Source organism: Bombus vancouverensis, chromosome 8, assembly GCF_051014615.1.
Source record: "Bombus vancouverensis nearcticus chromosome 8, iyBomVanc1_principal, whole genome shotgun sequence".
Taxonomy (NCBI): domain Eukaryota; kingdom Metazoa; phylum Arthropoda; class Insecta; order Hymenoptera; family Apidae; genus Bombus; species Bombus vancouverensis.
The window spans coordinates 5,919,467-5,946,475 of NC_134918.1; the positions used below are offsets into that span (position 1 = coordinate 5,919,467).

At 36.0% G+C, this 27,009-nt stretch overlaps 3 protein-coding genes across 5 annotated transcripts in view; all 3 read right to left on the reverse strand.

Annotated features, from left to right (window-relative positions):
• LOC117164839 (uncharacterized) overlaps positions 1-27,009 on the reverse strand; it is a 55,465-nt gene that overhangs the window by 23,530 nt on the left and 4,926 nt on the right. The window contains exons 5-7 of one of the 2 annotated variants that reach the window (XM_076620711.1): positions 21,327-22,451; positions 15,461-16,579; positions 11,631-13,207 (exon numbers count right to left, since the gene is read on the reverse strand). The exons of the other annotated variant lie outside the window; for it this stretch is intronic. Of the exons in view, the coding sequence (XP_076476826.1) occupies positions 12,238-13,207; positions 15,461-16,579; positions 21,327-22,451 (3,214 nt within the window). The 3' untranslated portion in view covers positions 11,631-12,237. Of the gene's footprint in view, positions 1-11,630; positions 13,208-15,460; positions 16,580-21,326; positions 22,452-27,009 lie in introns of those variants that run through there. 2 annotated transcript variants of the gene reach the window in all.
• Positions 593-2,468, reverse strand: LOC117164769 (uncharacterized). 2 transcript variants are annotated; one of them, XM_076620726.1, is made up of 2 exons: positions 1,580-2,468; positions 593-722 (listed from the first exon to the last, which is right to left on the reverse strand). In XM_076620726.1, exon 1 carries the CDS (start codon positions 2,322-2,324, stop codon positions 1,734-1,736), a length of 591 nt encoding a protein of 196 aa, XP_076476841.1. In that variant the 5' UTR covers positions 2,325-2,468; the 3' UTR covers positions 593-722; positions 1,580-1,733. The 2 variants fall into 2 exon arrangements, with proteins under 2 accessions (XP_076476841.1, XP_076476840.1); XM_076620725.1 differs by having other exon boundaries at positions 594-722; positions 997-2,468.
• Positions 6,799-10,017, reverse strand: LOC143303019 (zinc finger protein 711-like). The gene is made up of 2 exons (XM_076620721.1): positions 9,478-10,017; positions 6,799-9,184 (listed from the first exon to the last, which is right to left on the reverse strand). The coding sequence occupies exon 2, from the start codon at positions 9,073-9,075 to the stop codon at positions 8,125-8,127; it is 951 nt and encodes a 316-aa protein (XP_076476836.1). The 5' UTR covers positions 9,076-9,184; positions 9,478-10,017; the 3' UTR covers positions 6,799-8,124.

The window sequence follows — 27,009 nt, forward strand, 5'->3', positions numbered from 1 at the left end:
GCCTCCATTCGTGACCTTTCACGTTTTTCACTTCCTTGCCGCAGAATCGACAAATCTGCAATTCTGAAGCGTGTGATCTCTTCATGTGATGCGTCAGATCTATTTTCAGTTTGTAGCTGCGACCGCAGTGTTCACACACGTATTTCGACTCGTAATCGCTGTGAGTACGCATATTATGTCTCTTTAAGCTGTCTTCGCTTTTATATTTCACGTGGCAAATCTTGCATTCGAAGAAGTAATCCGGTCGATGGATCATCTTGTGTTCTTCTAATGCTCGAGCTGTGTGACACGCCCTTTTGCACATATCGCATTTATACGGTTTCCTGTGAACATACGTTACGTGGTTCTCCACTTTCTTTGCGTTATCGAAATGCTTCTCACAGAAGGGACAAGTGTTTTTGATTTTATCCAAAACTTGATCCACTTCGACTTCGTCTTTCCTTGAAGCGATGGATTCGGCTTCTCTCTTCCGCGAGGATGTTTGCACATTTATTTTTGATTTTCTTGAATTTCTTCTGGCATTTCGTGAATTTTCAGAATCGTATTCCGAGTCGGTGGATGAATTGCGTTGCTGCGATTCTTTTATTTTTTCTGATTCTGTGTGCTTGAGATTTGATGTTGTGGTTTGTGTCGATCCTTTTCCTGACGGCTTATCGGCCGCTATTAAACAGTAAGACGAATTTCTTTCTGGGTTTCTTTGCTGTCGTAGGACAGGTTCTTCTCTGAAACAAGGATAGTCTGTGTGTCAGTGCATGAGAATTATATGTGGTTTATTCATATTATTTACAAAAATAATTGTATATGTATATGTAATAAGTGAGAATATTTCAATCTACAAAGTAAAGTTTTGAATATTCGTAAAAAATTATTTCATATACGAATACTACTTGATGAGATGCTTTCTTCGATAGGAACGATTTATAATATAAATATATAATATAGAGTATAATATATGTTCATGATTAACATCTGAAATATATTAAAAATGTAACTTACTTTTGCGTCGTTTAATACACACTTTATTGTATAAACTGTGATATTTAAATGTCAGTATTTTCACATAAAATACATGAAACTATCAGTTTTCGAAACACTTTTAAATTTCTACACATAATGAATAAATTTTGCTATTTATTAAGTTCAACAAATCGTGTTTATATACTGATTGTTTGTAATTCAAAATATTAATTAAAAATGATATCTTTTTATAAATGTGTTTCAATCATTTATAACAGATTATTTTCTGTAGATTTTATTATAAAAACAATAAGTTTTCTGTGAATGCTTTAGGTAGCTTAACTTTATTTAGATAAAGTGACGTCTCACAGCAATTAACAATAAAGGGCATTAAAACATAGCATGCTTTAAATGCACGCATCTATCATAATTTCTTCTAAAATTCATGCTTGTCAACAAATCTTTCTGTTGTGTTCTCTATACAATGTTAAAATATTCGTTTCGATTACAATCAGTCTCAATAACACTTACTATAGACTTACTATAAACATCGTTAGAATGAAGCGATAAAATCAATTCGTAAATGTAATAATTTTTGTGGTTCATATTTATCTTTAATTACCATATAGAACAAGATTCTATACAGTGGTGTTTCTCGCGTATATTTCTTCACAAGCATTTCTATACTCTCAGTAGTCTTCTTTTAGTTGAATTTTTCTTAAGTTATTTCTCTACGATAAAACCCACAATGTAGTCACATTACGATATTTCACGTTTCAAGCGTTAGAAAGTCTCATCAATATATTCTTCGCAATATCTGCTATGAACGTGGTTTCTCTAAACGGAGGAAGAGGCCCAGGATGAGTATTTCGATGTCTCAAGACACTAGATCTCTGCGTGAAATCTTCCCCACAAATATCGCATTTATAAGGTCTAATACCTTCGTGAGTGAGCACGTGTTGATAAAAATTGGTCGTACTAGGGAATGATCTCTCGCAAATGGTACACGTCGAGCTACGTCTATGTTTCATGATCTTGTGACTAGAAAGAGAATACGGCGAAGAGAAAACGTCGCATAAAGTGCACTTGAAACCATCCTTATGCATAAGCAGATGATTGTCCAAGAGGTTACGAGTCGAGAATTTTTTACGGCAAACATCGCAACTATACTCGAAAGCGTTTCTTTTCGCAGTCTTGTCGTGCTGCCATTCATGGTGCGTGATGTTCTCGACAATCTTACCACAAATTTTACAGACGTGACGAGCGTTTAGATGCGTTTTTTCAATGTGATCGACCAAATCGATCTTCAATTTTAAACGTTTCCCGCAGTGATCGCACATAAACTTTGGCTCCACGTTGCTGTGCATGCGAATATGATGATACTTTAGTCCCGCTTTACGCTTGTATTTTAAATGGCATGTAGGACATTGTAAATACGGATAGTCTTAGTGAGTTGTCTTGTGCTTTTCCAGGAGCAATTTCGATGGATACCATTTGTTACATTTGTCACAAGAATGAATTTGATGAATGATGAATTTGATGTTTCTAGGATGGGAAACTTTTGTGATTCTGTCTCGTCTTGTCTTTCCTTTTCCTCTTCTATTTCGCCCTTCAAAAAGTCAAATAGGATCTCTTTTGCGTGTTTATCTTCCTCCATTTCACTTTGATCTTTAATGTACTCAGTACATTGTACTCTACTTTCATTTAATGCTACTTGCGCCACTGGATTTTTGCTGTTTTCTAATCCTTTCAATTCGTTTTCGATCGATATCGTCGACGTGTCCTCTTTTTGCACATTTCCCATCTGTTGCATTGTATTATCAATTATTAACATTTTACTGTTTTCCTTTGACGTTTCATATAAATTGGATTTTTGCTTGATAGGCAGCACGACCTTTTTCATGTTCGATATAACACTTTTATCATAAACCGGTATCAAAATATTTTTAATCACGCTTAATCTGCCAGTGTTTGTGCTCTCGGTCGGCACCAACATTTTCTTAATCTCGTTAGTCACCGGATTTTTAACTGAAATCAACGCTCGTTTCACCGTATTTATTTTCTGATCATCTGGAATTTTTCCAACCGTATCGTTATTCGTTTCTATCAACGATGAATCACTGTTAACTAGATTTGAACAATCGCTAGTACTCATAATATTCTCGTTCGAAATTAAATCCACGTTCGTTCCATTCTGTGTTGTACTATCAGTTAAATTGCTTTCACTTTTCTTCAACGTTCGTGATTTATTCATTTTCTTAGAACTTCTTACAAATCTTCTACGTTTCTTCGCGTTTCGTTCGGAAATTGAATTAGCTTTTAGATCGAGAGGCACTCGATTAATATTTTTTTGGTCCGGGATTCTGCGACACAATAAAACGAGTTGTTGCATCGGGTTTGGTGGCTTCGATTTTTCCGCCATCCGTGAATTCCTGAAACACCGATTCGTTCAGTTAGTCACAGGAAAGAATCAACGGTGCACAACGAGAACAAAAAACACTTAGAAATTGGGTGGATCTGGTTACAAAATACGGTTTCAAGTCTGTAACAATCGACGACCTTGTTTACTTATATTAAATTTTTCCTGTGGATCTTGTAAATGTTAGTTTGGGAAGATAAATGGACAAATAAGAATTATATAACGAATGTTTAACAATTATTAAAAAGGATTTAATTAAAGGAACAAATGATCCAGTACAAACAATAAACGCCTCGAATGTTAATAATGAAATTAATGTGAACCTGTAGTTCGTCGTATTTTAAATCAACAAAATTTCATAATTTCTCGAAAACATCTAAATTGGATAGGTAAAGCTCATTCTTTATCCACTCTTACAATCACGGTAGAACTTACAAATGAATGCTTAACAATGCGTCATTTGCTCTCTTCGTCCTTTCTTCGTAAGAATTGTACTTTCTAACGATCTGATTTTTTACATTTCCTATTTACTCTTTTATTTTACAGTATTTATCCTCTTTACGATGAACTATATACATCATTAAGTCAAATCGACATTAAGTCGAATCATCAAATTGACATTTCGTCTGATAAAAAAAAAACAGTCACGTTGAAGTTTGTCTTACGCACTTTTTGATAACAGAAGGATTAACACGTATAGGATCAATACGCATAGTAGAAACTTTTTTCTGAAAATCATCGAATCGAAAACACCTTGAGAGATAACTTTTTTACTTCACTGTAAAACTGAGATAAGTTTTAAGTGAACAAGATTCATTAAAAAATGAAGAATGGAGATGACACTTTATGAACACGATTATCTAAGTGATAAAAGAAATAATGAATTTTGAAGTGTAATGCAATCGGATGAAATAAAATATGAATATAATAATGCTTGCTTAAATTCTAGTATAATTATTGCACTTAAATTCAAGTGAGATATACCGCTCGTCTCGTGTTTCACATAGATATTTTAACAAGAAACAAAAGAATATATTAACATTATATTAAAACTATAAAATTCATAAAAATATTTTTAAAAAAATGTTATTGGCAATTGGAATAAATTAGATCTATTTTTGTTCACTGTATTTTTCATTGCCAACATAGACGATAGCTTATCTTGTAAGTTGATAGATCGCGATCGAATATGCTTTTCAATAAACAGGCAACAAACAATAAACAGAAAACAAAGTGCTTATTTCCCAAGACTTGCAACGAAAACATCCAATTTATTAGAATTTAAGCGAGCATCGTTCCTAGATTCTGAAAAAAAAGAAATTAATCTTGGCTATTCTTCCATAACTCCACCTTTTATCAAAAAGTATTTGTATCCCAAAATTGCACCATCAACTTTACATCAAGTATTGTACAAAATTGTACGTGTCAGTATTTTAATCTGCATAATATCTGACATCTTAACAAAAATTAATGTTCGTTATTTTCGAGTTTATTTAGTATCAAAGGAGGAGGCGGCAGATGACTTCCAGCATGCTTACGACGATGCGTCATCATGCTTCCTCTCTGAGTGAAACTTTGACCACATAAATCACACACATATGGTCTTTCACCAGTGTGAGTTAAAGTATGTAGTTTAAGCGAGGTTGATCTGGCAAATGTCTTTAAACATATTTTACACTGATACGGCCGTTCTCCAGTGTGTTTTCGAAGATGCAGCTTCAACGAGTAGTTCGTGGTAAAATTCTTGCCACAGTGGGAACACAGGTAAGTATGCGAGTGTAGAGCGACGTGATTACGAAGATTATACTCAGAAGCAAATGTTTTGTCGCAAATGACACACTTGTGCTGCTTGGCCTCCGATTGGTTAAGCACATGATGATAAAAATCATTTCTGGATTGAAATTTCTTTTCACACAGCGTCCTTAACATGTCCAATCCTTCCTTAGGAGCTTTGTGCTTCATTAATAAATGATTCTCCAAGCTGTTCCACGCTTTGAATTTCCTAGAACAGATACTGCAACGATGCAGATAACTGGTTTTCTTGTTCTTTTCGTGTTTTAGTTCGTGATGCACGATATTCTTCACTGCCATGCCACAGAATCTGCAAATGTAAGTTATGTTCATGTGCGATCTGTGGATGTGAAGGTTTAGGTCTAATTTTAATTTGAATTGCTTCTCACAGTAATAACACGTAAATTTGGGATCTATGTCACTATGTTCACGGGTCTGATGATTCTTTAATCCTGTCGCGGTTTTGTACTGCATCTGACAGATGGAACACTGATAAAACGGAACCACATCGTGTGTTTTCTGGTGTTCTTCTAGAGCAAAGTCGGAGAAGTAGCCTTTATGACACTTGTCGCAGCTATATGGTTTCTTATGTGTCTTGAGGACGTGCTTTTGCATTTGGTCCTCGTCTCTGAAACACTTCTGACAGAATGGGCAAATGTTCTTTAAAGTGTCCAATATTTGATCCACTTCTTCCTTGGATACATCTGTCGATATACTGTCCAGTTCTAACTCTAATACTTTCTCTGTTTTCTTTTCTACCTTCTTTTTCTTTTGTTTCTTCCTGGGCTCCTTTTTCCTTTCTGGGCTCCTCGTCCTTTTTTCCAATGACGTCTCCTGTTTCTCTTCGTTTTTTTTCTTCTCTTTTTCTTTACAATTCACCTGCTTCCTTCTAGTTTTATTTGTTAATAAAGTCTTTTTCTCAGTTTTCTTTTTTGGCGATAAACTCAATTCCGACTTGATAGGTACCATGACCTTTTTAATTTCGTAAGACATCGATCCATCCTCTGCTGAAAAAGGAATTAATACACTTTTGATTATGTTTAATCCAGACTCGTCCCTCACTTCAACAGGTACCAATATATTCTTAATTTCCTTCGTCACTGGATCTCTAACAGGCACCAAAACAGTTTTCACCGTGTCCACGATCGAATCATCAACTACTCCTCTTCCTAAAGTGGAACTATTATTGTTAACTTCGTCTTCAATGTCTCTAACTGTCGTCTGACTGTTCTCGTCGTGATATATTATATCTTTCAAGGACATGGAATTCTGTATCGTGGGACTGGAAGCTGGAACAGTAACTTGGAACTGCACTCGATCATTTCTACCCTGGCCCAGGGACGTTTCTGCGATCGTAGACCTCCTGAAACATCCATTCGTTTAGTCAATCGTAAGAAAGCGACCAGTATGCTAATTTGGGGCAAAGGAAAAATAAGAAAGACAGGAAGGAGGATCGAGAGGATCAGAGTTGCAGATTGGTCTTCGTCGAGTTCGATGCCACATTTATTCGCATGATCCCTGTGTTCTGAGCTTTCAGGGTTCTATATGTCTTAAACGAAAATGGTGAGGAGCGTGATATGGATAAAAACAACGGTGTGAGTATGTACCACATAGTGAGAACGATCGAGCGATTTCTGAAAAGGATTTAATTAAAGGAACAAAGAATTCAGTACAAGCAATGAATGTCGTCGAACATTGCACTGAAACAATTCGGTTTTCGGATTGATCGTGAATTTACACTCAGTATCACTACTTACATCAGTAAAATTCACAGCTTCTAGAACAACCGACGTTTATTAAACTCGCTCCCATTCTCTCGCTTTCTCTCTCTCTCTCTCTCTCCCTCTCTTTCATTCTGTTTTTTCAAAATCATCATGAAATTCGTAAGGCTCGATTCATATTTAACGATCTATACCGCCGTGTATTTGCACTGCTCCCTCTATAATCCTTCTATCATTCACTGTACTTTACACAAACCGTTTGTTTAAGTACATTACCTTATGTACATATTCAAGTCTTATTAGTAACTAATTCGAATATTTATCGCTAACAAAGCAGTTCTTGCAGTCGGTTTTTGAACTATCATTTTTATACGGTTCTGTAAAAGCTTCGTTTATCTCCTGCGTATATTTCACAATATATTTTCTAATTCGAGACTTAACGATACAAAATAACGCTAGAGGCTTAACAGAAAAGGAATATTGTAATACGAACGGCGTACAATCTCCCTCTGCAAAACTTTGACATTAAGTAAAGCAGCTTTCATTCAATTATAAAAAGTACCGTTATTATAAATAATTTCACCACTTGTCAAGCGAACGAGAAATACAGTTCCTACTCATCAAGTTAGAACCACTTGCAGAAATTTCACGTTTTTCTCAAATTCATTTCCGCTTTATGAATTATGTCAGTTAAACGACCGTCTCTGTATATCCAAATTGTTAATAATTACAGAGACGAGCAAAAATATTGACACAGATCAAACTTTCTTGTAGAATTCTGTATAAATTCGTAAAACATATTTACTAAATCATAATTTATAACGTAAAATGTTGATGAAACGTTAGTGCATACGAAACAAATTGAAAAGAATTTATATTGTAATGGAAGCAAAAGAGGAGCTACACAAATATCATTATCAGATCTTTCATCACAATACCTTCATTAATTTAGATTGTATATATCAGCGAAATTAATAAAATGTGGTCCTATTTCAATGACAAGGGACTGTAGTTATACCGTAAGATTTACTATGCTGGAATAGCAAACGAAAGAAGAAACTTAGAAGCGCACTGCGAAGCGTTACGTAAACAAAGAGTTCAAACTCTTGAAAGCGAAATCTTAAGTCTTCACATATGTCTTCCATGATATAATTCAAATTTTTCAAAATTCACTGAACTTTCCATCTTTCTGTGTATTCTAATTTCCACCAAACAATCTTCAATGCCCAGAAAACGCTATAACTTATGTCCATCGCTCTCGAGTCTGCTAAGAAGTAGAGGAGGAGGCGGAGGATGACTTCCGGGGTGTTTTCGTCGATGCACCATCATACTACTTCTCTGAGTAAAGCTCTGCCCGCACAGATCACACACGTACGGCCTCTCGCCCGTGTGTGTTAATTTATGCACTCTGAGCGCGGCCGACCTGGCGAAAGATTTCGAGCAAACCATACACTCGTAAGGTCTCTCCCCTGTGTGTTTTCGACTGTGAAGCTTCAAAGCGTGATTGGTTGCGAATTTTTTACCGCACTGGGCGCACAGGAACATCTGCGAGTGTAGACCAACGTGATTACGAAGATTCTGCTCGGTAGCGAAACTCTTGTTGCAGATACTGCACTGGAACTCCTTCGGCGCGCTTTTTTGAATTCTATGAATTACCCGTTTGTGTGCTACCAAGTAGGATTTTTGGGAGTAGGCGTTGCCACAGAATTCGCAGATGAAGGTCTTTCTGCCTAGATGACTGGCCTTGTGGTCCTCCAGATCGTAATTAGACATGAAACCCTTGTCACATTGATCACAACGATAACGAAAATCACGCTGGTGAACTCGACGATGATGCATTCTTAATGAGAATTTATTTATCGTGGTGAAACCGCATACTTCGCACGCGTATTCGATACCACGGTGGATCTGAGTGTGGTTGGACACCTCTGAGGAACGTTTAAACGCCTTGTCGCAGATTTCGCATTTGTAAGGACGAAGATCGCTGTGCTTGATCATGTGACGCTTGTAGTCTCCTTGTCTGTCAAAATGTAACTTACAGGTGGAGCAGATGTATTGTTCTTGATCTTCGAATCTTTTATTCTTCCTCCTCTTTGTAGATGAATTTGTCAGTGAATCGTTGTCAGAATTTGTAACGTAATTTGGCTCCTTCGAGGTATGATCTTTTCTATCAGACGAAGGATTCATTTGCTCTGGCGATGGTTCTGACGATATGGGTGATCTTGATTCGAAGATCTTGATGGCCTGGTCGCCGCAGTCTTTGGATTTCGCGTCCCACTGTACGACCCCGAGAGTTCTGCAATCAACAACGTGATTTTTCAACATGTTATACGTGTTCGCATCGTTCGTCGAAACATCTTCCAGATCGCTGGTCGTTTCTTTAGTAATGACATACACAGGACGTGTCTCTAATTCTCTTTCTTTAAAGAGGATATAAAGGGAAACAATCGTTGACTCGCGAGAAACGAAGAAAGACATAAGACGTTGGTCAATCGGAGCGGAAAGTCGTTACGCACAATTTTTTCATTTTCAATGAATTATTGTTCTTTTATTAAACATATAATAACGAGTATCAATATTTATACTAACATGGAACTTGCAGTCGGTATACTCTCGTAATTGAATTGCCTCGAATTGTCTGCTGTAAACCACGAATTCCTTCGACTCGTTACACAGCGAATCGGAACGCGTAAACGAAATAAAACTTGTTCGATAAAATAACACTATCTCTCAATAAAGAACTCGCTATCAGCTCATTAAACCGACAAACAAAATGAGCGAAAGAAACTGCAAGAAACATCGAACATAATAATTGAACGAGCAAATAATATAATTTCAGTCACAATTGTGTAGTAGTCAATTGAAAAAAGAATATGATAAATCGTTAAAACAAAAAGAAACAAAAATTCGATCAGTTTCTTTCATTCTTCGTTGGTCGAAGCTAGTCCACACGGCCACGCACATTTGGTTCGTCATCGACTACGACAAGCTGCACGGTCGTCAACGAGTTACAGTTTTCGTGATGTCAGCACCAACAAAGTGACCAATCTCGATGACGACGACACGATGGTACCGAGAGTGGCTGCACTTCTTTCAAAGTTCTACCCTCGACGAAGAAGGCACTCAAATTTAAACGCAGGTCGACTTCTGGTGAGCTGTCAAGTTTCCCTGGCATGAGAAGCCACGGTTGCAGATCTGGCACACGTACGGTCGTTCTCCAGTATGACCTCGCCTATGTATAGTCAACGTGGATCTCTGAGAAAATGCTTTTGGACACTGGTCACACTTATACGGTTTTTCACCAGTATGCACCCTCCTGTGCATTCTGAGATTCTCTGAATCGGTGAAACCTTTACCACAGATGTCACAGACATATGGTTTCTCGCCAGTATGGATGCGTCTGTGTTTCTTCAAATGCTCGGCGCTGCTAAGACTTTTGCCACAATAATCGCACAAATACAGTTTCGTAGGATTGTGGCTCTCCTTGTGACGGAACAAGGATCTTTTGGTAGCCAAGACACGGCCGCAAATGTCACAGGCCGTACTGGTTACTTTATTAGCCTTCATTTCAGGATGCATACGTCTGCAGTGAGCAGAGAGTTGTCGTCTCAGGTAGAAGGCACTACCACATAACTGACAAACGAAAGGCTTGTCGCCAGAATGTATATTGTAATGCTCCTGTAGATCTATCGCTTTACGGAAACGTTTGTCACAGTCGTTGCATTTAAAAGGAAGGTCCGCTTTATCCGTGTGTCGCAACATGTGAATGCTCAATGCTGCTAATACGGTAGTCTCGTAGTCGCATTCTTTGCACATATAGCTGGGGTAGAAGTGAGTCTTCTCGTGCCTGGTCAGATCACGGAACAGACGGAACTTCTTAGGGCAGTGCTTGCAAGTTAGATCGCCAACCGTGTGTCGCATTAGATGCTTCTGGTAATTACTCTTATGTCGGAATACCTTGTTGCACGTTTTACACAGGAACTCCAACTCTGGTTTCTCTTTCTTTACTTTTAGCGTGGTCGAACGATTGGCCACTGTTGAAGTACTGCTCGCTTTGCGTCCACCCTTGCGACCTGTATGCTTCTTCATGTGTTTACGTAGATTTACATACGTTCTAAAGACTCTTCCACATTGGGCACAAGTGTTCTTGCGTTTACCCTTGTGCTCGATCTCGTGACTGTCCAACAGCGCCTGAGAGGCAAAAAACACGCCACACAGTTTGCAATGATAAGCCAATGGCAGATCCTCTTCATCGTCCTCGTCATTCACTTCTTGCTTGATAAAGTTTTGCTCCTGGTTTATCGGCAGAATGGTCGCGTTGTTGCCACCAGCCGCGTCCGCGCATTTAGCAGGCGTCGAACTCTCTGGATTTGCGTCCTTCTTCACCAGGTCGAGCTTCGTCAACATCGCCATCGGGTAATACTCTTCGGAGAAGGATAACTGGTTGTATCTGAAATATAAAAATTCGAAGGGACACATCAGTATCAGATGTCCTCGTTGAATAGTCGGAGTCTTTCCGCGCCCGGAACGCGTTTTCTCAAATCGTATACCTGGAAGAGATATCCAGCACGCTCTACGGTTTGCTTTCAATGTGAAGTCCCTGAATAGATTAACAAGTCGTAGATAATCGCATTATTAAAGTTAGTTACACGTAAGTGAGTTGTGTGAAAAGAAACAATAAGTTGCGAATATGCTATTTCGAAATTGCGTTTCTAATAATAAAAGCGATCTTGTTTGGACGATGTCAAATAGTTGTTTTATTTAACAAAATTGTACATGCAATAGTATGTCTTAATTAACTTGAAAAAATACCATGTTCCACATGATCGATTTACAAATTTTTTAGAGATCGACCGAGAGTTGCTTGCACTTTGTCCACAGACTCTCTTATTCTAAATTCGTTATGTACAATATCATAACGTAAATTAACATAATACTGTAGGAAATATAATATACGAAAGTGATATGTTTCGATACATTACCCGAATGATGAAATTAAAAAGGTATTCTCGGCAGATTAGAAACAAAAAAAAAAAAAAAAAGGAGAGGTACAAAAATATAATTGATGTTGTGCAACTTATAACTTTGGCACCAATGAACATTCCTTTTCATACAATTACGTCTTTAATTCATCGCACTTGAGAATTAGAATCGATAATATGCAATGAAAAATTTCAAGTATGATAAATGTATCATCAGGTATGAAAGTAGCGTTTAAAATTTCAACCTTTCTTCGGAAAACCTGGAAAATATTCCTTTAAACCAAAAGTTCATTTTCTGTGACTCTTTTTGTAAAAACGTCATCTTTTATTGTCACTAATTTTTTAGAAACTTTCAAAGTTTTAATGATCACTCCATTTGGTCCACAGCAACGTTCACCGTGTGCACTTTGTTGTGAGCGTTCAACGACGACCTGGAAACGAACGATTTGCTGCAAATCTCGCACTGGTACGGTCTCTGTCCTGTGTGATATCGTTTGTGAATAACCAACGTCGAGTGCTGCGTGAACGATTTTCCACACGTGTCACAAGTATACGGTTTCTCTCCGGTATGAGTTCTTTTGTGAACAACCAGGGTGCTTCTCTTGCGAAAAGCTTTGCCGCAGACATCACAGATCAACAATTTTTCCCCGCTATGAAGTCGAAGATGATCCTGAAGAGATCCTTTAGAAGATACTGATTTACCGCAAAGATGACAATCGTATTTATTTTCACCCATATGGGACTTTACGTGGAACACCAAAGAATTCTTATAAACAAACGTCTTGCCACAGAATTCACACTGGTGCTTCACAGGCTTGAAATTCGGATCGTGAACCTTCAGATGCTTCACCAAAGTATGATTATTCGGGAAAGACTTATTGCAAGAGTCACAAACGTGTTCTTTAGCTCCGTGTTTCACGTTCATGTGACCGTGTAATTCGGCGTTCGTGAAGAATCCTTTCTTGCATACTTCGCAGTATCTTGTATATTTGTCGAAATGGCGCCTCTGATGAGTAGTCAATTGGAAAGCTTGGACAAACGCGTGCCCGCACACGTCGCACACGAAATTCCTCTCTCGAGTGTGGATTCTTCTATGGACGGCTAGTGTGTTGGTCCTCTTGAAGGATTTCTCGCAGATATCACACTGATAAGGTCGAGCGTCGCTGTGAGACACTCGATGGCCTTCGTAAAGATTCTTTGTCCTGAAAAGCTTTTTACACATATCACACTGATAGAACGTCTGTGCCAAGGCATCAGGATGCTTAATATCGGAGACCGCTTCCTCTTTCATTGTTTCTTTGGATTCTTCTTCGCCGTTTGAATCGTTTCTGGTCAGACTTTCAATCTTTGCACAACGAATTTTTGGCAATGTATTTTTACATTGGTACGTTGAATAATCGTCCTCTTCTTTTATGACTGTATATAAAATTATCGATCTTTCCGTAATCACTTGTTGTTGAGTTGTTGGTTCGATCCTCGAGTTCGACAGTGACCTGCGAAGAAAATGAAAAAAAGAGTGTCGTCAATAGCGATTTTTACTTTATTAGTTTAGATCTAGCGGCAATTTCGATTTTATGAGAGGAACTGGTATTTTATTAATAAACATTTAGGTTGATTTACATCTGACAGAATACACTGGATGTATAGTAGGAATATTGTGGTGTTAGGTTTCGAATTACTTTTTACGTTTTCTTCTCTTCTTTCTTCTTCGTTCGGCTCTTGTATGTTTTATATTTCGTGTGTTTCGGGGACTTGTTTTATATAAGACCGTAATACTGTTAATAGCGTATTTATAAAATGAAAGTATTCGAATATATTTATGAAATGGAATGAAATTCGTTCTTCGATTAATAACAGTTATTACAAGGATAAAATATTCTTGTATTCCGTTGCTCGTATGAATATACAGAATATGTAATTTTTTATGGTAAATTAAAATTGTTTCTCGTATGATTTTTGAAAAAAGTTTACAGTTTGTAAAAAAAATATTTGTGATAAATACAAATATACTTCAACCCTTAATAAAATTAACGAAAGTAAAAATTTACATATCTGTGATTTTTACAAAAATGATATTCATACATTTCGAGGAAAAATTAGTGACTATTGCATACTTCATTCTTAAAAATTATATGAAATAAAGAATAACAGAATATTGTTCTTAATCTTCTGTGTATAATTCTTATTTCTCTTTGCATTTACTTCTCGTATACATCTTAAAATACTCGTTTACAAAATAAAAACATAAAAAATGAACATAAAGTACATATATCACGTATAGTATACAAAAAAAAATAAATTTATTGAAATAAAGAAATAAGTATTCACTTATTTGCACATGTGCGTTGTTAGCTTCGAGAATGTGTATTTACATGGAAAGTTATATGAATGTATTAAAAGTTTTGCACTTAATACAAAGATAAGACATCCACGAGTGTTAAGATATAATTCGTAAAATTATGTTAGTAAAATATACAATCTCCTAATTACAATATAATTAATGTCTCTGATCCTTTTTTTAATAAATATTAAGTATAGTGTTTTATAACTCTTAAATACAAACTGGTCTTGCATGTGGTATTTATACTTTCAGTAATTACACTTCTGTTATATTCGCGTTTTCTTTGATATTGCTAATTGCATATTTATTGCAATTTGTTGTATTTTATCACTAAGTTAGGCCAAGAATAATTTCGTTATTGGAAAAAAAGAAAGACGTATATATGCAAAGTAGATTGGGATTAGGTTTATATAATGTCATTTTTGAAATTAAAGATTTTTGAATATTATGGCACATTTTAAATTGCGAGATTCTACAGTACTATTACTTTTCATTGGTAACAACAATTTTTTATTGTTACATATATATATACTCAAATATTGCTATCAAAAGCTTATTTGCTACAGAATCTTCTGATATTCTATTTTTCTAATTCAAATATGTTCAATTTAATCAATTCCTAACTTAATTGATTCTCATTGCAATAATGCTTGATACAATTTATCAACGGTTTTATCGTTATCCTCTAACATTAGCATAATAGATTTATATTTGGAGTATTTAGTATTTGCACTTACACTTGTTTTCAGTGGAGAAATATTTCGCCACGATTATAAATATCTTACTGTGATTTTTTTTGTAAAAAAGATTTGGAAAGTACAGGTTGGTCTTGAATAAAAAATAGCTATTACAAAAATTTGTCCTAATAGCGTGTTGACTGTCATATTGAACTTTTCTATAATGTTAATAACAATATATTTAGAAAGATTTTTAGTAAAATCCTTTTTAATCACAGTTTCTAAAAATAATTCTGTTCTAAACATACGAAAATAAATTAGATAAAAAACAATTAAAATATTTTTCATCCTTAATTTAAGTTTTAAAATTCATAATGACAATCAGCACACAAAGATCTCATAGCACCTAACATACCTAATTTTCTACAGCAATATATCCTCTAACCAAATGCCTCATGCTCTTTACCATTCTACGTACCAAAAACCTCAGAGATTGGTACATGTATCTCTTGTTCTCAAAATACAATACCTGCCAGTAATCTTATACAAACACACATCTCTTTTTGGTTCACTTCCTTTCGTTATGCGACTTCATATGCGAATTCAGTGAACCCTGCTGCGTGAACCTTTTCTGACATACCTTACATTCATACGGTCTTTCACCTGTATGCGTTCTCAAATGTACAATCAGATATTTTCGAACGCTGAAGGCTTTGCCACATACTTCGCAAACGTGTGGTTTCTCGCCAGAATGTATACGCATATGGATCTGCAGATAAGCTTTACTCGAGACTGATTTCCCGCATATCTCACACGTGATCAGGTTCTCTCCAGTGTGTATCTTAAGGTGCACCTTTAGAGCCGCCTTCCAGTAACTTTCGAAATTACAAATATTGCACTTGTGTTTCTCTCGTTCGCCGTGAGACTTCATGTGCGTATTCAGATACGCAGCACTCGCATAAGGGGTGTTGCACACCTTGCAAACGAATGGTTTCTCCCCGGTATGTGTGAGTAAGTGTCTTTCCAGGGTTTGGTTCGTGTAGAAGCCTTTGCCGCAGATTTCACAGTGCGTCACATATTCCTCGTTATGTTTCTTTTTATGTAAACGAAGATCGTAGCCAGACACCTTCGAGATACCGCAGATATCGCACGTAAAACGTTTGTTGTGTTGCTTCAGATGTGTCTTTAAGAATTCTTCCGTTTTGAAGCATTTATTACAGAGAACACATTGAAAAGGCTTCTCCTTTTGGTGCACTTTGATCATATGTTTCTTCAATTTCTCTTCATCCGCGAAACTTTTATCACATTCCTCGCAATGACCACCAGTTTCTTTGTAATTCCTTTCATGATCCTGCCTATGTTTTAGAAATTGAAGCTTCTTACGCATTTTTTTGTTACAGACGTCGCATTCATAAATGACCGAGCATTTTCTGCTCTCGTATTTATTGTTATAATCTATGTTAACGTTCCCCCCTGTTTCTTCTTCTTCTTCTTCTTCTTCTTCTTCTTCTAGAATCAGTTTCATCTCCGTGTCGTTACTTTCTTCTAACGTGTCCGTTACTATCTCTTGATGACTGATCTGTTCGAACTCTTCAACCGTGCAAACGTCATTCTGATACTTGACCAGTTCCATATCCTCGAGCGTTTCTATCTGCTCTATTTTCGCTTCCTCCATGCTGATCTCCTGACACCTGCAATGGACAAGACTCGTCAACGTATGGAATGTAATGAGACGCAATTAACATGGTAATATACTTGTTCTCGAATAAGAAATTATCTTCCGCTTAGATACGAACCGATCACGGTATTTCTTCTGCTGTTGGTGGTTTAACATCGATAAAGATGTAATATACTTCGAAGAGAAAATTTGTAGAAAATGTCATGAAGCTTTTACGTAGAGTAAAATAAAAATGAGATGTAAAATTGTAGATACAATAGATTAAATAGCTTATAGAATATATTTATAAAAAGTTATTATAATATGTATACAATTTTTAGGAAACTTTTGAAATTTAATATTGTTAGACTTTCATGTTTGAAATTATTTTCATATTCAGTATTCTATATTCGTACACATTTCTAATTTTCATGTCAAAGTTTTTGAAGAAATCATATCGAAAATTGATATTTCGTGGAAGTTATATATTTTAAAATATACTTCAATTTTAATGTTTGTTAAAGGCTATCTAACAGTAAATTCGCAATAGCCTGTTAATTTGGTATTTATTGCCAACCAATTTGTTGCAAAGTGTAGCTATTTTTTTTAATATTTCTTCCAGCTCAAGAATCATTTATCATTTACTTACCAGCTGTCGTGCAAACCATTCGAAGATACAAAATATACTAACCTAAGGAGGCCGATCTGGATTAAATTTAAAAGTATTTGACTTTTTATTAAAATGAACTTTTTAATATTTTCATATCCTTACTAAGATATTAAAATATTACAAGCGATGTGATAATTTATGTCCATGTATCATTAATCTTATTACATTATATACAATTTACGCAACTTGTCTGTTTAAAACAATTAACATAACACACTATTCTTCCATAATACAAATTAAAATCATGGAAGAATCATATAATTTTTTCTATATTAAAAAAGAAAGATATTTTCCAACTCCGTTAGTCTTTAAATCGTTATTATTTTTAACATCTGTGAGCTATACAAATAAACACAATTGTAAAACAATTTTCACAAATCACATATTCTTATTAATAATCATTAAACTCTCAATATTTAAGACGAACTGTACGTATGTATAATACTATGTAAGAATCCACAATTTCCAATACCGTTAAAAAGATCAATAATGTTAAGTCTACGAACTAAAATAAAATAATACAATTACAATCTTTAAATTAGTCTGCTTATTAACAATAAAACATAGAATAACAATTACAGAACTCGATGAAAATTCAAGGCATCCTTCATTTAGCGACCTCGTGTCGACGCAGATGGGCGCTCAGGGTGCCTCGTTGCGTGAATCGTTTCTCACAGATTTTACATTTATAAGGCCTTTCCCCTGTATGAGTTCTTCGATGCTTAATCAGATACTTCCTCGAACTAAATGCTTTCCCGCAAAATTCACAGATCTCCGGCTTCTCACCAGTGTGTATTCTAATATGAATCTTCATATACTGTCTCCTGATCAATTTACCGCAAACCTCACAAGCCACCTGACTTTCTCCCGTATGCGTCCACAGATGCTCCTTATAACAATAACTGTAGAATGTCTCGAACCCACAAATCTCGCATCTGTACTTCCTCCTATTCTCAGGCTGACTGTGAATCTTCATGTGACTTCTCAAATAAACTCTATTACCGAAAGACTTGTGACAAACCTCACAAATACATGGTTTATCATTACTATGCACGCTCATGTGCGTTTTCAACGTTGCCTTTAAGTAAAATCCCTTGTTACACACCTCGCAAAATTCAGTGAATTCTTTATTGTGCCTCCTAATGTGAATCTTCAAATAATATTCAGAAGTCAATTTGGCACCACATACGTGACAAATATGAGGCGCTCCATGCAATGTTTTATGAACATTTAGATATTTCTTCTTCTTAAAAACTTTATGACACACGTTGCACTCGATCGGATCAGTAGAAACATTTGGTTCCTTCCGTTTCGTTTTTATCGTTTTGTCCTTCGCTTTATGCTGTTTGCTCTCAGCTATTGTCAACTCTTTGCATCGACCTCGTCGATGCTTGAACAGTTGTACCTTCTTCGTGAAACTTTCGCAGCACGCGTCACACGTGTATTTCTTTTCAGCTTTTTTCAATGCCTCCCGAGTTCGAAGGATCGATTGCTCGGTTCTGTGTACCAACAGAGCAGCCTCCGTGTCGAACTCCTCATCACAGGATTCGCATCGATACGATGCTTCCTGGACGACGTGAGAGTTATCGATCACTTTGTTCACAAACGATCGAGCTTCCTCGTTGGACGATTTAGCGGTGCGAGACTGATTCCGTTTGGCTGGTATCGTCTTCACGCTTTTCGGTCTGCAAAAAGACAACAAAGCGTGAGCTGCCTTATAAATCGGACGCTTGCACGCACAGAACGAGGACGTTACTTAAGTAGTTAATGCAGTTTTCATGAAACGTCGAGTCAAGGAAAGATGTCTGGAAGTGTACTTGATTCCAATTTTGCTTTACTTTATCTTCAAAGCTAAATCTGTTTTCTTTGTCGATAGCAGATTATGTTTCTTTTTATGATAAAAATATCAATCATATGAATCGAGAATAACTATACAGTTAACACAATTGAAAGAAGATGAAGCTACTTACTGCACAAAGCCAGTCAAACAGCGATCAATGATTCGTGAGAGACAATTTCTTCGAGGAATCGTTTGGATAAATGATATGAGACAGACAATTGTATCGTGGACACGTTGCACAAAATGCACACAGCCATGAAAAGCATGCCGAAGGAATGTAACTTGGAAAAAAGCTCGATGTCAGATTTCTGTAATATTCGCGTCGCTAAAAGCATCGTTAGGAACTTCCGATCATCAGAACTGATAAACAACGATATTCGCGATAAAAGTGAAAAATAAAGAGTATTCGCAATTTAAATAACGTTACTAATTTACATAGAATAATGAACGAAGTTTTATGTGTGTAAATATAAAACAAAATATTTACTGTATTGTTTATTTTTATGAATTTGTTTACAAAAGAAGACTATTGTTCTATCTGAGTTGGACAATAAACAATGATTAGATATCTTGTAGAAATAATCAGGCTTCAACGGTTTCATGCATTCATTTGTTTCATACACTCTGTGATTTATATACATCTGCGAAATTAATGAGTTGAATCATTAGAAATTTAGGCATCAAATTTCATCCTTCTTCTCAATCATAAACGATGATCTTAAACCCTATAAACATTTTAACTCATGTAATTAATACTATCTACATTTAATGATACACTAAAACGACATATCACACTACGACTACTAGCTTTAATGATAGGATATAAAAGAACTATTTTCCCAGTTACTATGCACCAAGTATAACAAAAGCCACACGATAAATAAGAAGTTCAGTATAGTATTCAACGCAATGACGCTAGCTTTATAAATTAAGAGAAGTGCGATGCCACGAATGAAAACGTTTAACTAGAAAAAAAAATTATTTTTTAGGGTAATCACTATATATCGTAATCATTTCATACATTTATCAGAAAAAGCATTATCACAAATTAAAGTACTGTTTTTCACATAACCCTAATCGTTTACAGTAGTGCAATTTATGTGATTGTTTCTCCGCTTAATTTATTTGCATTCGCCAAGCATAACTACCAACGATTAAGGCTCCCTTACAAGTCAAAACAGTGAATTATATCTGTTAACTCCGTAACTAATGCCTATTGTATATGCATTATAATTCATTAATTCGGATATCTTAAATGCATATGTGTCTTTTCCTGCGGAAAACACACCGCGCAATAACTAAGGCACTATCGTATAGTAATCGTATAAGTATATTGTTGTACACTAATTTAAAGCACCCCTCGCAAAATTCTATTCTATGGTAAATCACATACGCGTGTAAAAGAAAAGTTGAGTATTGAAGTAATATAATAGTAAAAAATGTTTAGAAGCGTGGACGGTTGTATTAACATAAAATTACATGTAAAAAGTTTCGTTCGACGCTCGTACATGAATACAGTATCCAACATGAGACTTTAAAATATGTAATAATTGATAAGAGTTATTATTCTATACATTTACGATTTTTCGTATTCTATACGTAAAGTTAAAAAGAAAAAGGAAACTGTTAATTTACAATTAATCTTACCTAAACGTGTTAATAAAATGGAATACTTGCTAGAATGTACGTACATATGATTATTACGTAAATGTAACCCTCGTACAAGATTGTAATATATAAAACAGTTAAATGCAAATGTAAAAAAGAAACTCAAAAATATTCTTAAGCCGAGATTCTAACTAGAAATTTCACCAGTTTAATGAATAATTAATAGTCATGTTAGCGAGGAACTCATATAGCACTCTTTTATTCGATAAATTCAAACTGGCATCATGATTCGTTCTTAAAACTTTCAGTATCTCGTCAAATACTATTCCAATGTATAAAATAAGTATGGAAATAGTTAACAGCGGTTCAACATGGAACCAAATGTGCGTAGAATAAATGCTCAAAACAGTAACGTGAAATATCTCTCTCAACGTTTCGATTTTTCTTGTTCCACGATTTCTATCATCGTATAAAAATAAATGAGCATTTGAATAATAATCGCTGACTAAATAACTACCTTTCTCTTCATCACAAATAATACAAATACCCCACTCTATCTAGTTAAGCATAAGTAACATTTTCCTTAACGAATTAATAACTCTTCTACAAGGCCTTGATTTCACAATAGATGATCGATTATTCGAAATACCCTAACTAGGTAACAATATAGTAATTGTATCAAGAGGCTGTTCTTGTTGAACATCCTGTTCTTGCTGCAATTGCTGTTGCTGCTGTTGTTCTTGTTGCTGTCGTGCACTCTGCTTAGCATGCGTCTTTAAATGTGAATTCAACATCGTTTTCGAGGCAAAAGATTTATGACAACAGGTGCAAGGATATGGCCGATCTCCGGTGTGTCCCCTGAGGTGCACCACCAGAGTGGTTCGTTGAGTAAACCGTTTCTCGCAGTGGGTGCACTTATGCGGTTTTTCTCCAGTATGTGTGCGTCGATGAACGCTCAGATAGTTTTGCGAGATAAACCCTTTACCACAGAGGTCGCAGACATGCGGTTTCTCTCCTGTATGCTTGCGCAAATGTACGGTCAAGTATGTCTTACTAGAGACAGCTTTGCCACAAACTGGGCAAATATATTCGTTCTGGGAGCCTGCGTTTCCGTGCGTCTTCATGTGTACCAATAATACCTGCTTCCTGGAGAAACGCTTGTTGCAGAGCTCGCAATGGTGTTTTCTCTGAGGTGGCACGTAATCGGGCTGATGCAGCTTCGCGTGCAATCTCAAACCTTGACGATATCGAAAAGGAGCACTACATATTTCGCATTGAAACGGTTTTTCATCAGAATGCATGGATTGATGCTCTTCGTAGCTCCTGGAAGAAACGAAATTGGCACCACAAATGTCGCATTCGTACTCGTTATTGTGACGTTTCTGATGGAGGATTAGATTCTCTCTATGCTCTGTAACATAGTCGCACATTTCGCAAGCGTATCTCTCATCCGTTTCATGCTCTGATTGGTGCTCTTTAAATTCGGAGATTGTTGTGAAACTGCGACCACAGTGCTCGCAAACAAACTGATCCTCTTGTAATTGTGCTTCGTCCTGTTCGTGCATTTTTAAATGTAGAGCGAGAGCATGCTCGGAAACGAAACCATCTCCGCAGAGATTGCACTGCACGATATCATCAGCGATGATTATCTCCGCTTTCCCCACGTTCGGAACATGCATACGATTCGCGACGAGCAGCTGCTCTGTATCTTCGTGATCAAACATCTCATCGTTCGGGCCGCATTCTTGCTCATCCTGAGGTACCATCTGAAGCTTTGACACAAAATATCTGGAAAGAAGAGAGACACAAAACGTAGATCAATCAACGTATTATTTCTATGCGGTCGATATACTGTACTCTTTCCTTTTAGGGGGTTTAATAATGGTTTTATTTTGTCAGATTTTTTCGGGGACAAGTGTACGCCTTTACGAGATTAAGTACTTCATAAAGTGCCTCGGTGCTTTCCAGTATTTTTTCCTTCATCGCGTTCTTACGTTTAAACTTCTTCGGAGCTCGTAAATTTACACAGTGTATTGTTAAAATGCGTTTATCTTAATACGAACGAGAATGCCTAATTTGTAAATATATTACTCAATGAAATTATAACATACTCCCACACGGTCTTTCCAATACTCGATTTTATTTAATGCGATCGAGTTTTCGATTTAACGATAATTTTTTTTACCATATTCAATTATTCAATATATTTGATGCTTATACAAATTAATAAATAAAAACAATGGTTAAAAATGTTGCTGCGATAATTGCTTGCCTATGTATGTAGGCAATAATTATACAAAATAAATACTTATTGTTGCATTATATATTTACCGTATCAATAATACCGGTAAATATTAAAAAAAGTATACAATAATTTGTAATTGAAAATATGATTGTATTTTTTTTAAACGTAAAGTCTCTGCCGTACACTTACCACATGCTGCTCTATATTACCGACGATCCAATCACGTGATACATCCACCATCTTGAATTTATGTTCGAGTTTCTAATCGAATATGTGTATTTAATTTTAAGGACATTCAGTAACTAATATTAAAGAAAATGAAACTCAAGAGGAAATTTGTCGAACCGCTTATTTATGTATATCACATAAGTCTGGTTTAAATATTAAAATTTACTATTGTTGAGTTAACAGAATTAAAAAAAAAATGTATACAAAATTTTGTTCAATATAAAAGTTACACAGTGATTTAGCACTATTGTCACAAAATATTCTTTATCCAATATAAGTTGCTAAATTCGACGATGAAAATTAAAATTTATTATAAATGCTCGAACCACCATACCATTCTCTCTCAATATAATTCAATATAAATTATTAGTAGTAAAAAAAAAAGAAATACTATTCTCCAAAATGGATATACAACTCTCTAGTAACATTGAAAACTTTAATTAGACGAAAAATTACATTCAGGAGTGATAAAATTCTTAGAAATCTTTTAGCAACGATTACGTCCAACGATTAATTATAACTATGTTATTCAGAATATCAATAGCAGAGATCTTGTTTTTCACGAGATTACATAGAAATATTTAAGCGTCTTCATACTTACGTTTTACGATATTCATATGTAGTGACCCTGTACTTACATTAATTAGAGGCACATGAATTCATTGTTAATGCTGAAACGCTAACTATATCACCTCGATCTACCAGTTTAACTAAAAATGCTTAAAATAATCGTATACTCGTACATTAATCGTATGCTAATGCTTTTCTATCTATTATAACGATATTTTAACATCAAATAATTTTTAACACTTTATACGCAATTATTACAATTAGCTCTTCCTATGTAGAATGTCTTTTTCATATTTCGTCGATTAAAACTTCTCAAAAACTCTATCTTTTAGGCACATTAAAAAGTTAGTTCGTTAAACAGGTACTAATTTTAGTTGAAGCAAATTTCGTGTTTAAAATCGACATTTTCGAACAAAATTTCGCGATTCTAAAAGTCAAAGAAATCGAAAAAGGTATACTAGAGCGCTTAAAATATTTCGAATATACACGAACAAACAGTATCACAGTGACGACATGCATATTACACATAAGATTAGTTAATAATTATTAATAATAATTATTAGTTAATAATTTCGTTTATGTACCCCTGGTACTAATTAACAAATTCGTCGAATTCAACGAATTTAAAAATACGATAGATTATTACTATGGTTGAATTTTGTAAAGATGTTTACACGATCGTTGTGACGAATTCGCGCAATACGCGTTATAATTGATCTTCTATTTTTTAAGCGATTTAAGGCACTTCGAGAATGATTTTCTAGAAAGAAACCACCTTTGTTAAGCAAAATAACAATTTCGAACCGAATTTTCTCAAAAGTAGAAAGAAATTTAATTTCCTAACTAATACACATATACCTATTTCTATCGCGATTAGAAACGAGTGCAAATACGCAACTGCTCTTGCACCATCATTATAACAGACTAAAATTTAACCAACAATTAAACAATAACGTGAAAAAAATCGTAAACTTCCGTAACACAACTCGAATATCGATATATCTTGCATATTTTCGTTATTTACGAAATAATTAAATTTATACGTTTTTTTAACGTACACCCGGTTGACTAACGTTTCTTATCGTACGATCACGACGATCGAGTTCAATGCTTTTTCATGTGATTCAGCATGATCGTTCTGGTAACGAATCCTTTACCGCACAATGTGCAGGTATAAGGACGTTCTCCAGTATGATATCGACGATGGACGGTAAGCGTGGATGCTTGTGTAAATGATTTGCCACACATGGCACAAAGATACGGTCTCTCTCCTGTATGGATACGTTGATGCACCACGTAATACTTGCGATGTGTAAAACCCTTGCCGCATACGTCGCATACGAGCGGCCTGGACCTATGTACAGCCTTATGGGTAGTCAATGACTCGATGCTTGCGAATTGTTTCGAGCATGAATCGCACGGATACGAGACTACCGATTTGTTTGACGATGCCATGGTACCGCTAATACTGCTAGTGACCGGATCACCGGAAGACACTACGGTGTCAGTTATCCTATCGTTGGCTGTCAGGATCGGTTTGTGTGTTTTCGCGTGATGATTGTACAAGTTTCGCGTCTCGAAACGCATTAAGCACCTAGGGCAGGAATAAGGCTTTTCCTGGCCAACCTCGTGCATCCTCCTGTGCCGCTCGAGAAGCGTACGATACCGGAAACTAGCTTGGCAACGATCGCAGGCGAACGTCTTCTCTACGTTCACCGACGTCGATATGGTCGGGATCGGTGCGCAGGAGGTTGCCACTGGCGCGGAATGCGTCACCTCGTGCATCCTCAAGTGACTCAGAGCGTAGAAACTTCGTGAACAAATGGCGCACGAGTACCTCATTGGATTCTCTATATTGTGCTCGAACTCCGGCAGAGTCGGATGACTCGTTCTTATATGGTAATTCAGTTTCAGAGCGCTTCGAAACTCAAGGCCACAGGTGGGACACGGATAGGATTCAGTGACGATCTGCACGTGATCCAAGAGAATCTGATCGGTGCAAATGGACGGCAAATGGGATGGGACGGTTTGATACGTTGAGGGCATCATCGACGACTGATTGGAGAACATAGAGTTGTTCTGAAGCAAGGTACAAGTGACCGGTAAACCGGTATCTCCCGTCTCGGGCGATGGCGAAAGTATTTGACGTAGCATCCCCGACAATCCGCCGAACGTCTCGCTTCCTTCCCTGAAATCGACAAAACCCAAGGACAATGCAGCGGCGAATAGCACCGTACGATACACATAGGCATTGTCTTTTGATTCGTTCCTGTGATCTTACTTTCTTTCTTGCAATAGGCGGCGGTGAGAAAAGATACGAAAGCGGAGAAATAGAGAATTTACGCTGCGTGATAATTTCTGCATAGTGACCGTGCAAGGTGCTTGGGCATTGTGGTTTCCCTTCTAAAGACACAGCAGTAAAGAGAGTGCGACGAGAGCGTAAGTGCAAATCGAGCTTAGAGAGTTTTGTGTCGTCATCGTTCTCCGTCGAACATCTTCACGATCTTCTTTATTAGTACGAAGAATATTATATATTACAAGACTATATTATATTCCTCAGATAAGAGTATATTCGTTTCGGAAGATCGTAAAGAAATTATTCTTTGTATTTTCACTTTACCTTTGCAGTTTATACGATATAGTTGTCTCGTCCTTTGAAAATTTAAACGTATTATTTTTATGTATAAATAAGATGTTAAACAAGGAAGTTATACTTGACACTTTTCACGATTTTATTTATATTAAATTAATTAGTAATGAATCTAATTAAAGAAGATGGAAAAATTCGCGCGTTTTAATTCTATCTTGAACTATCTCTCGCCTTTCCACGTCTCTAGACTCATGATGAAGTAATTGGCATAAACCGAGAAAGAAATTAAAGGTTTCTACAGCAAACCAGCAGAAGAAGAAAAGTTAAGCTACAAAATTTGGCAAAAAAGTTAGAAGAAAGCAAACCCTTGCTAAAAAGTCGTCATCTTTACTAAGATACAGTATTTTTAAAGATCAGATTATTGTAATATTAAATGAAAATTGGATCCTCACCTTTATGTCGATTGTCCAACATCCATGCAGTCTCTTCTTATTTTCTTTCACCACAAACTTCTAATTAACAGTCTTTGCAAAAAAATGTTCACTCACGTTATAATATAAAAACGTCAAAAGTTTTAATGGTATCTATAAATTACGATAAAATATGATAAATATACAGTAACAATTTTAAACGGAAACAAGAAATGTTTCAAATTCCACACTGTTCTCAAATCGTAACTCGTAATCGGAAAATACATTGCGCAAATATAACAT

What these genes read in the sequence shown, in the direction of transcription:
- LOC117164769 (XM_076620726.1), bottom strand. Translation starts at nt 2,324, where the DNA reads ATGCACAGCAACGTGGAGCCAAAGTTTATGTGCGATCACTGCGGGAAA.
- LOC143303019 (XM_076620721.1), bottom strand. Translation starts at nt 9,075, where the DNA reads ATGAATCCTTCGTCTGATAGAAAAGATCATACCTCGAAGGAGCCAAAT.